The sequence below is a fragment of the Megalops cyprinoides genome, chromosome 11 (assembly GCF_013368585.1).
Source record: "Megalops cyprinoides isolate fMegCyp1 chromosome 11, fMegCyp1.pri, whole genome shotgun sequence".
NCBI classification, from domain to species: Eukaryota; Metazoa; Chordata; class Actinopteri; order Elopiformes; family Megalopidae; genus Megalops; species Megalops cyprinoides.
Window position 1 is genome coordinate 22,610,683 of NC_050593.1, and position 11,947 is coordinate 22,622,629.

Consider the following 11,947-nt stretch of genomic DNA (forward strand, 5'->3'; position numbering starts at 1 on the left):
AAAGTTCCCAGCACTATTATTGTTTTATTATTACATTTACTAGTGAAATTTACTGCAACTGGTGGCTAACCCACCCATGCAATGAACCTGAGGATTGAAACAATGTGTGTCTGGGGCTGTGTGCAGGCCAAAGGGAAGGAGAGGCAGTGGCTAAAGAACCAGGCCCTGGGAGAGCTGGATGATGCCAAGATCATTGACGGCCTGACAGGGGAAAAGGCCATCTACAAGCGACGTGGAGAGCTGGAGCCAGAGGTGAGTGCCATTTTCTCTGACGCTAAATGGGTCTCCGTGACAGCAAATTAGTTTGTGATATGGCCACATTACTCCATTCAGTGTCTTTGGTACATAAACAATGATCATGGGGGTCATTTTACATATTACATTACATTACATGCATTTAGCAGACACTTATCCAGAGCAACTTCCAGCACAATAGAACATAAGTGTATCCAGTCAAGTTAAATGAGCAAAAGTGTCAGACCAGGCTAACAACACTCTCAAAATGGTTATTCCTGTGATGAAGCAAAAATGTAGTGTATATGTATATTACATTTGGATGTAGTAAGTAGAAGAATTATAAAAATAAAATTAATGTCTATTATTTCATGGTTTCTGAGTTATCGTAAACAATCTGTTTCACATCAAATCAATAAGCTCTCAGCCTGTAAATAACATGGTGCCAGTTTGGGGTATGTGAGGCCAGTCCAGGCAGTTGTTTCCTGTGGAATCAGGTTTATGTTACAGCCTCTGTGTATGAGTGTCTCTGTGGTCTGATCAGAATATGAAACTCAATGGCTGGTTTGATGTCAGCTCCCAACTGATACATATACACACATATTCACTGTGTTAACCTTATCTTTCAGTGTCTAGTCGGGGATTTGGTCTACAGCTCTCTCTAACCATGGCTTTAATTATTATTGAGTATTCCAACTCAGGACTTGGATCACCCACAGAGTTGAATGACTGGTGGACTGTTCCCACACAAATTCAATACCTCCACATATTTGACTGCTTTTGCAGTTCACTTTCATGTAATTCTAGCTCTTATGCTATTTATGTTCTGTCTAGAAAGAAAAAATATATGCATTTGAAAGGGTTACTACTACTCTGTTTTATATATAAAAAAAACTACCCTGATATAGGTGTCAGGTTTGTTCTACTGATGAGGTTGTTAGGGTTTGCTATGTGGTCCTGCAGTGATTAGATCATTAGGGTCTGCTGAGTGATGTTGCCGTGATGAGATCATTAGGGTCTGCTGAGTGATGTTGCAGTGATGAGATCGTTAGGGTCTGCTGACTGATGTTGCAGTGATGAGATCGTTAGGGTCTGCTGATTGATGTTGCAGTGATGAGATCGTTAGGGCCTGCTGAGTGATGTTGCAGTGATGAGATCGTTAGGGTCTGCTGACTGATGTTGCAGTGATGAGATCGTTAGGGCCTGCTGAGTGATGGTGCAGTGATGAGATCATTAGGGTCTGCTGATTGATGTTTCAGTGATGAGATCGTTAGGGCCTGCTGACTGATGTTGCAGTGATGAGATCATTTGGGTCTGCTGAGTGATGTTGCAGTGATGAGATGGTTAGGGTCTGCTAAGTGATGTTGCAGTGATGAGATCATTAGGGTCTGCTGACTGATGTTGCAGTGATGAGATCGTTAGGGTCAGCTGAGTGATGTTGTCATGAAGAGATATTTAGGGTTTGCAGAGTGATCGTGCAATGATGAGATCGTTAGGGTCAGCTCACTGATATTGCAGTGATGAGGTCATTAGGGTCGGCTAACTGATGTTGCAGTGGTAGGATGGGATGGTTAGGGTCTGGTTGTGATTTTGCAGGGATGACATCATTAGGGTCTGGCAGTGATATTGCAGTGGTGGGATCGTTACGGTAGGGTAAGTTACCCTCAGAGTTTTGAATGCATAGTTCAGCAATAGCTTTTAACTGGCTATTGTTGCAATGTTCTGAATTTCTGCCAAAACTGCAATGCCCACCTTAAAGACTAAAAGCACTGCTAAACAATTAAAGAAGCACCCTAACACCTACCACTGACTTTATCCGTTAGCGATGCTTCATTCTTTGTCATACCCCACAGACTGAGGAATTTGGGCGCAGATATGTGAAAAGGAATACCTCTAAGGATTTATTATTTTATGTGTATTTCATGAGACAGCAGGGGTTTTATCATGGAGAAGTGGAGATGTCATCCTTTTTTCACTCCTCTTTGTTCTCTGTGTCTGAGCACTTTATTTTGGTTATTCTTGAAGGGATTCCAAACCACACCACCTCAGAGGACCGCTGGCAAACAGCCGACGTGCAGAGTATAGACATTACAGAAACACTCACCGCACTTAAAAGGCACCAAGAGGGGTTCTGCCAGTAAGCTGAATCCAGGGAATGTGTTTCATGGGACACATTTATAAATCCAACTTTTAAGGGCCATTGAAATGGTGTCTCCCAGGGTATGGTCAAATACAACACTTTCTATGGGTTTCTTTTCCTGCAGTGGGTTGAATTACTACTCAGCTACTCCATGCTCAATTACCACTGACAGCGTTGACCATGTTTGGTCTGAGGTTGACCGTATTTTGTCTGAGGGGTCTTGAGGAGATTGAAATGTCCTCCGTGTATGCTCTGATGTAAGGGAACTGTGAGGTCGACAATGTGTGGTCTGATGTGAGAGGACTGAGGCTGACCATGTGCAAACACACATGAGATGATTGTGAGAAGGCAGTATGCCTGTGATCTGACATGAGGTCCTTGTGAGGTTGACTGTGCGCTGCTTGTGAAAGGGTGGTAGAAGGTTGACCGTGTTTGTATGGTTTATTTTCGGTCCAGCTGGGCACCCCTCAGCAGAAGCCAAAGCGTCTTCGTCTGCTGGCAGACATTTCAGGGAGTATGTACCGCTTCAACGGGGTGGACGGGCGTCTGGAGCGCTCCATGGAGGCCGTGTGCATGGTCATGGAGGCATTGGAGAGCTACGAGCACAAGTTCAAGGTGAGTAACTTTACTGTACCCTCACAAGACCTGCGTTTACAAACTTTTTCAAGGGCCACGGCTTGAAATGCTTCTTGTTCCAGTAATCACAAAGAACTGCTGAGCCAGGGAGCGCTCTGATCTGATCCGAGATCAGTATGGGACCAGGATCGAGACTGTAGGGAGCCAGTGAGCAGTTCCGCATCCGCCGACTCTGCTCTTCAACGTAGACACAGGAATAAACATAATTTGTTTTTCCGCTGTTGCCATGGAAGCGCAGTTCATTGACTAATGTTAGTTCCCTAAAATAATGAGGATCAGGTCCTCCGGTCCAGCAGCCCCACCCAGCTGGCGTGCGAGGCGCAGGCGTCCTGGGAGGTGAGGCGTCAGGCCAGTGTTTAGGGACATTGCCATGGAGACACCTGAACCGGACTGAGAAGGCTGACTCAGACTCTGGGCTCTCTCGGTCCTGGGCTCTGCTCAGAGCAGCCACGGTGCCGCTGACCTCAGCCGCACGGCTGGGAGGTGGAGAGGAACCAGTGAGTCACTTGCCCACCAGCTCCGGGAAGGCCTTGGAAGGCCTGTGTCCTACAAGGCTGCTTGAAAAGACACAGCCTACACTCCTGTGAAATGCGGAGGTTCTGCTCTGTAATAATGTGTGAGATCAGCTGTACCAGGGTAGGATAGAGAGAGAGAGAGAGAGAGAGAGAGAGAGGGACAAAAATATTTACAGACAGCTGGTGTTTTGTCTCGCTCAGTGAGTCAGTGACGTGTCAGTCGCTTTCTCGTTCTCTACCTCGCTCTGCTTGTTTCTCTTTCTTTCTCCCTCTTTGTCTCTCCTGCAATCTCTCTCTCTAGCTCTTTTTTGTCTCCTTTCTCTTCCAGGAGCTCTCGCTTGCTCTTTCTGTCTCTCGATCTCTCTCTGTCCCTTGCTCTCACCCTCTCGCTATCTGTGTCTGCCGTGCCAGCAGACACAGATATCCATCTCTGTACTCTTGCTCTTACATAACACATGTAACACAGAGGTAGATCTGATATCGCGCTTACACCTGTGCAGTGGGTGAGACAGGTGCTACCACACTCAGATGAGTTTCTCAGGCTGAGATATGCGTGTAATGTAAAGAGCAATTGGTGGCTTTACAAAAAGGGCTTGATGTTTTTTGCATTCATTTCACAAATGTGCATAATCTAGATTTCACATGTCCATGTGTGTTGCCACGCATTTCACAGAGAAGCTTTTTGTGGTTTGATACAAATTGTAGAAATCACACTGTCAAAACTTGTTCTCCAAGGTGTAGAACAAATGTAGCTTAAAGTCTGTTGGTATCAGTGTTCAGATTACACGTTACATGTTCAGCGTTATATAGAAGGATTGTGTATTCGCAGTTGATCAGCAGGTTATTGGACTCTTAATCAGCTTTGTGCAGGTGCAGTATGTCTTCCTCAGTCAAATTGCATATCCTGCATATCTGTGCTAAGCCCAGGTAGAGTGAGATAACTACGTCATAATTGTGTAAGAACAGACCTTTGATGTGTGACAAGACTCTTCATTCATGCACTGCTATGCTACAAGTGCTGTTTGGCAGAGACATATTTATGTAATAATTTTGCAGCATGTTTACTAAACATGATTTGTCATGATAAATGGTTCTCTTGGTTGATATTTTAGTCAGGCCCCCATAGTGCTGCTTACAGCAAACCTCAGAAAATGCTGTACCCATGTTATGTAACACTTATTGAAGGTCATCCCTGTGACATACAGTAGCTATTGTATATATTCAGTTAGTTTTATTAGGGTACTTGGAGGGTAGGCCTATGTCAGGCACCTTGCCAGTCAATTCTGTTAAGCATTATGCAGACTGATCCAACCCTTCCCACCTCTGAGAGTGTTAATGTTTTTAACAGAGCTAGAAAACCTGCAAGGTTCTGGCCCACTAGGGATAGAACTGAACATCGCTGCCCCATCCCTTACCCTGTGACCGCGTGCATTGTAATTCTCCCTGTTTGTGGCCCACTGTTACAGCTGTCTGCATGATCTCTGCTGTCTGTCTCTGATGGCGCAGTACGACATCGTGGGACACTCAGGGGACGGCTTTGATATCGAGCTGGTTAGAAGTGACAAAGTTCCCAAGAACAACAAGGAGAGGCTGAAGGTCCTTAAGGTGAGTGGCTGGACCCGACAGAGGGGGGCGGAGGGCTGATGGGGCAGGGTGTAGAACCAAAGCGAGTGGCTGACCTGTGTCCACCACCATAAAACAGAGCCAAAATAGAGTATTCCTCCATGATAGTCCACACACTCTCACTCTGTACACTGCTGTGGATTATGCACCTATGTTCAATCACGGCTTTCCTTTCTTTAGAGGGACACGTCTGTATATTGGTTTTTACTGCAGCTTCTAATCCTAGTTACTCAAGACTATGCTTTGTTGTCAAGAAAGTTTTTTGCTGCTGTATGCTTTGGGGGATACATAGCTGAACCACTAATTAAATAAATTACAAGGGTTAAACTGGAGTAATTTGTTGTCGTGAAAACCAGCTTATAGATGTCTCTCCAGGAACTGAATTTGAAGCTGCAAATACAATACTGTGTCAGGAGGTGAATTTATGGCATCTTTATAACACATTTAACAGCAGTACTCATCGCAGGCTTTCTTCATCCTGAAGTAGAAATTGAGGAGGGTTAGATAACAGTTGAAGAAGAGTGTTTTAGTGCTTTACTGCCAGCCTCTGCTTTTTGTCTATTGAGGAAATGGTAAAAGCATTGTACTCAAAGGCTGGGAGTGACATATTAGAGCACAGTTAATCTACAAATGATTTTTCAGATGTTCATCATTCTATATGTAGCCCTATATATTGTCTGTGGAATGTGGGCACTGGACTTTGCATTCTCACGTAACACAATCACCCATTTATAACCAATCACCATCTCATGACATACTGCTGGATGTGACCGTCACTGGCGTAAGGGTAGTTAATGCTGGCTGCTAAGAAATGTCAGGACTAATTTGGACCTGGAGCAGTAGTGTGACACAATGGTATGGGAAGAAGAGGTTGTGTGTTGTAACTCTGGGTGGGACTTTCCTGTTGCACCCTTGAGTTTAATCTGAATTGCTATGGTATATATCCGTCTATATCTGAAAAAATGCAAGCTGTGTGAGCCGTTATGTGAGATATGTACACACTTACATTTACATGTAGCATAGTGTGCTGTTTTATATGGATTTACTGGAACAACACGCCCTGGTCTTAGTTAGCAAAATGAGAATAGGGTACATATGATAATACATGTGATATTACATATGCTCCTGGGCCCTGCTCGCACCTGCAGACCATGCATGCGCACTCCCAGTTCTGCATGAGCGGTGACTACACCCTGGAGGGCACGGAGCACGCCGTCAAGGAGCTGGCCCGCGAGGAGGCCGACGAGCACTTCGTCATCGTCCTCAGCGACGCCAACCTGGAGCGCTACGGCATCAGCCCCGACCGCTTCGCCCGCGCGCTCACCTGCAACCCGCAGGTCAACGCTTTCGCCATCTTCATCGGCTCTCTGGGCGACCAGGCCGACAGGTGAGGGGAGGGAGCTGACGCTCCGGCTTAACACTCCAGCTCTTTGAACTCCGGCTGAGGTCGCCTGCAAAGTGGAAACATGACTTTAAGCATTTTTAAAGCAGAATCAGTCAATGGTTTGCCGCCTGGGGACACTTACTGAGAGTAACGTGCAGCGAAGTGGCACAGTTCTTTTTAAAGGTCTGCTAAAAATACGGGCGTCCCATTTTTCTGCTAATTATACTTTGCACTCAGGGTCCTTTGAGTGGAATACAATAAGCAGTGCAATTTGAAATTTAATGAGAATTCCTTTCTCGCTTCTGTTTTTGGCTTTGCTGAAGCTGTTGTTGTACCGCACGCTACAGTGTACCAGCACCAGTGTGGGACCGTTCACACGTTAGAAAAGGGCCTGGGGAGTTTACAGACATTTAGAGACCATAGCACCCATTGCCGTCCCAGACTAACAACCTCTGGGCTAGGGTTGCATTTATTCTTGCCCTTTCATGGCCACCATGATTTAAAGACCTGTTCTTTTTGTGTGTGTGTGTGTTCCTCTTAAAGGAGTTGAATGACGGTTATGAATGGGCCTTATGGAGAGAGGGTTATTGTGTCTGACCGGGCCTGGGTGACACAGTGCTGCACAGACTGCTTTCCCAAAGGCCCGGTCTGAGAAAGGCCCCTCCATGAATGACGTGCATTGTCCCCTGGCTGAGCAGTGGGAACGTCTGGCTCTGATGGTGATGGTAAATTTCCAGTGGTAACATGTTGGGGGGGGGTTGTTTCTCTTCAACCTCTGTCTCCAGGCTTCAGAAAACCCTGCCAGCAGGACGGTCTTTCGTCGCCATGGACACCAAGCAGATCCCACAAATCCTGCAGCAGATCTTCACCTCCACCATGCTGTCAAGTGCCTGAGAAGGCCCTGCCCCCTACCCCACCCCCCCAAGGGTTCCTCACCAGCCCCCCCACAGGCCTGTCTGGCCAGCCCTGAAATGCAACTGTTCCTAATTTAAGCTAAAATTGTAACTGCCTGTCACATCGTTTTGTTTAAAGACTCATCTCACCCCGCCTTGCCTTTTTGTCTGCAGTAAGCTCTTTCTAAGGGACATTTGCTGAGACTTCCTCCCCATATTAATGATTACATCTGCTAGCTGCACTCCCAGAGTCACATGCACATACAGTCAGCAAAGTCAAAGATGCTGTATGAGAGGAGCTGTTTTAAGCATGATATCACTACTCCCACTAAAGTTTTGTGTGTCCTTATGTCGCTCAGAGTGGAAAAATGATTGCATCAGTGGGTGGTCGGACAATCAGTGTTGACCACAGACTCCTTCATCCAGAAGAAGTCCGCAGTAAAGGATCAATCCACTCATCACTGGAGAATGTGAAACAATGGAACAGTGGAACTGAATGTGAGAAATGGGCTCTGCTGTGTGTCCTAAAGTATATCAGAATTTGTCTGAAGTGTGTTATTTCTTCCATACTATGTAACGGAAATGTACGTCATAACATAAATTGTCATATACGTGACCTGAACCATTGTTGCTATGAATACTAATAATTGAAGTAAATTCTCAGGTGAATCAGCTTGTTTCGCAGTGTGTACATGATGTGATTTTGACCGTGATCCTGTCCCTGTAATAACGCATGGCCTTGGTAAATAGGAGAGGGTTTTGTGTAAGACATTGTTCGGCCTTGGTGTGGGGCTGGGCTTACCCAGTGTTCTCACCGCCTTGTGAAGAGGTGGCATCTCCATCTGCTTATAATCATCAGTAGAGATCCAAAATGGTGCACCCTACACCTCCACTCCCAGATTGCTCTCATAAATCTCTTCTCCATTCCTAGGAAGCCTTAGTCAAGGGAAGAGTTCCTAAGTGCAGTTGTACACCATGGTCCTTAGACAGCATCACAGTGATCCATTCAGTGTCCACATCATCATCACCAAATCTGGCCTCCAAACCAGTTACAGTCAGAATGTAACCTTGTGGCATGAGATGATTTATTTCACTTACACTGCATACTGTGTAGTAAAGTCACTGCTGGTAAAGTTGATCTGGACACTTAAAACTAATCTCTTTTCAGCAATCTGGTTCATAAAAAGCACTTTTCTGTGGAGGGGAGGGAGTTGCATACTTCTGCTGAGATTGGGAATGTATTGGCAGATAGAGGCATGCAAAAGGCTGCTGCTCTATCTCATTGCGGTTTTTTGCCCTGCCGTGGATATGAGCGTTGAGGAGTGATGGGGAGTGAGGGCTCTACTCCCCTGAACTTCCTCTCCCCGGTGCCCTCTGACCCTGTGAATATGGGCAGCCCCGCAGGAATGCTGGGACCCTGACCCTGGCATTCTCCACCTGACCGTGCGTGCTTGCGCAGGACACTCAAACCCAGGCTCTGGGTTTTGCCCCTGTCCGCCTTGGTCAACAGTGAGGCGTTTTCTCTTCCGACTCCTGGGCCTTCTGGCGCCTGAGCAGGCAACAAGTCTCCATCTTACACAACCGGGGGCACAGAGGGTCAGGGCGTGGTTGAGACTATCATTTATGAAAGCACTCAGAGGCACGTTCAAATAAAGTCTCCTGGCTCACCAGCAGGGGGCAGGAATGCAGGAATGTGACAGTGGGGTCTTGATCAAGCACCGCTGTGTTTGTCAGCTGTTTTCAGAGAAAATAGTGTCAGTGGGCTGTGAGCACAGGAGAAAGTCAAGGAGAGGGAGAGGTGTGGTTCTGCAGCCTGCCCTTGGAGGATCCCTGCCTCAGTAAAATGGTTAGCAGCGGCGGTAGCGGTGGAGACTCCACTTCACATCCAGAACCATCCACCACTGACCCCAAAGAACCAGTTGTCTCTAGGAAGGAATCAGTTTAGCTCTATCCCTCTTTCTCCTCTTTCCACCCTGCAGAGCAAGAAGCTACAGGCACTCTCCTCAGCCAACTCTACCACTGAAGACTCTGGACTTCAATTTGTTGTAAAAATCAATCTTTTTCTGAGGAAGCTGTCCTGTGTAATTTCTGTCCTTTCGCCCCTAATTTAGAATAATTGCAGTAAAGGCATATCGGTGTGCTGATGATATTTAAATGATAATGTAACACATGAATGTTAGCTTTGACTAGTTTAGCTTTTTAATTTCTTAATATTTCTTACTGCTGCTGTATTTTAGTTGACATTTCTGTTCAGCTGATGACTGAAAGGAAATAATTATAAAGAGGGGTAAATAAATTTGTAGTTACAAATTATTTTGATTCCTTTTTCCTGTGGGACAAAACAATGTGTTCATTATATAAATGTCAGTGTGATGTCCTTGAAAATATGTTTCCTCTTTTATGAGAACAGAGATGGTGAGTCATTTGCTCTTCTTTTTAAGGGTTCTTGGATGTTTTTTTCTGAATGAACTCAGTTGACCTCCTCTGTGGGACTGAATACAGAAGAAATGGCTCCACAGATGCTATGTGTCTATCATACAGAAATATTGCAGGCTTTTTCCTATTTGGTCACTTTTTCCATGTGCAGCAAGATGATTGGACGGTTAAGGAACCCCAGAGCAGCTCTGGTGTATTTAACTGTCGGGAGCGGGCCGAGGGCACTCCGAGGGCTGTCCTGTTCCTGCTGGCCCTGGGCTTGCTGTGATTGTAATTACATGGTAAGCGATGTTGCTGTTACTCCACAGTCCTCTCTGAGGACAGGCTCGGTCGGTGCACAGCCTTTCACTTCGACATCCTTTCATCTCATTCTCTGGAAGTCATCATGGCTTTCAGACGGACTCTGGGGAGATGTGCTCAGAGGTTGCACGGAGACATCACGAGTTTCTCCATCGGAGAGGGTGAAACCTGAGTTGTGTTCCTGCCAAAAAGCAACACATTAGGACAGTTGCATCACTGTTGAGGGCTGGTGACAATTCAACTGCAATTCAACTCCTACCCTCATTTGAACACTTATGGCATAGAGTCCACAGACAAGATCATTTGTTCTCAGTTTGTTCTCAACTATGATCAGTTTCTAAAAGAATCTAAGTAGACTATGTTATGCTTTTATATTATTTTCCATTACAGTTCCAGACACTGGTATTTCAGGATTCAAATGGTAATCTAGTGAGTGTAACTTCAATGGGATCTATGCCTCAGACACAACAGACTCATTTGTCAAGGGCCATGTGGGTAGCAATGAGAGTAAAATGTGACCAGCTTTGTGCTTTGCCACTGTTGTGAAACGAAGCATTAAGAATGACTAATGCACACCTGTGATACACACCTAGCTGAGCCATCTTCGCCCGTGCGCTCACTGGTAACCATGAAGAGGTGAGATGTCTAGACGTGGCTTCACTGAGTCGGTGTTGGGTGGGCGTTTTATCTGCCTGCCGTGATAGGATGGTACAGTTCCCCAGAAGCATGCGGTAATGAACACAGAGTGGGTGAGGCAGGTTTGCCGCAATGATGGACCATAGCTCTAGCTGTCATGTGTTTTAATTGCCCCCTCCAAGCCAGATTTACGAGCCCCTCTTTGTTAGTTAGCCTTCTGAGGACTGTATAAATCCTGTACATTTCACCATGAAATGCATGAAGCTGCCACTTTTCATTTCTGTGTTTACACCCCAGACATTCCTTTCGCTTGAAGGAAAGTATATGGTTGTTTACAGCTGTATGAGAATGAGGGGACGGTGCAAGGGAAATGCCATGGAGATGAACTCCAAATTAAGGCAGTGTGGAACGGAATGATCTGTGTGTGCTTCAGGGTTGATCGTCAGCGATTATAATTCATATAGTACAGATGAATGCAGGCAGGCATGTGAGATTGCAAAAGGAAATGACCTCTAGCTCGATGTTTACAACAGGGTTGACTCGGGTCAATGCCACAGTTGAATATAGACAGGTAGCAGACTCGTGCTCACTGCATTGTTATAACCTCTAGTGTACTCTTCACTGCTGGTCATGGGTGATGTGTCATTGATAAATTCAGTACTGGGGCCTCTGGGGCCCGGTGATCATGGTTGATCACGTAACGTCTGATCACATGATCATGACCAACAGATGAGTGGATGTAAATGTATCCAGCTATGTGCCTCTTTGTGTTGGGAAGGATATGTATGTATTTCCTCCATGGGTCAATAGCTTAAGGGTACACACTAAACTTGTGCTCTTGTGTGTAAACCAAACAAAGATAAAACTTGTAGAAATTCCTTCCTCAAGGTCAGAACTGAACAGGCACACCTTGGCTTATTTTGTGAAAAGTAAGATACTGTCATCAAACATAATTTGTCAGTTTTTCAACTAGTCATTGATTTTTGTCATATATCAGTTAGGTTGTTAATGTTACATTTTACAACAATTTCTGCATTGCTTGTCACTAAAGTGGGAAGTTTGAGACCTGTTCACTACCTGCCCATGGTTTGTCAACTAAAAAGTTGTAAATGAAAAGAGATAGTTATGTATTTATCAACCCTTTTCTAAC

The 11,947-nt window shown here is 45.5% G+C and overlaps 1 protein-coding gene across 1 annotated transcript in view; it reads left to right on the plus strand.

Moving 5' to 3' along the window:
* The window catches only part of vwa8 (von Willebrand factor A domain containing 8), a 76,680-nt gene extending 68,223 nt beyond the window's left edge, over positions 1–8,457 (plus strand). The window contains exons 41-45 of the mRNA XM_036540908.1: positions 127–252; positions 2,831–2,989; positions 5,032–5,130; positions 6,297–6,535; positions 7,318–8,457. Coding sequence (XP_036396801.1) covers positions 127–252; positions 2,831–2,989; positions 5,032–5,130; positions 6,297–6,535; positions 7,318–7,426 — 732 coding nt within the window. The 3' untranslated portion in view covers positions 7,427–8,457. The remainder of the gene's footprint in view (positions 1–126; positions 253–2,830; positions 2,990–5,031; positions 5,131–6,296; positions 6,536–7,317) is intronic.
* Positions 8,458–11,947: the final 3,490 nt, after the last annotated feature.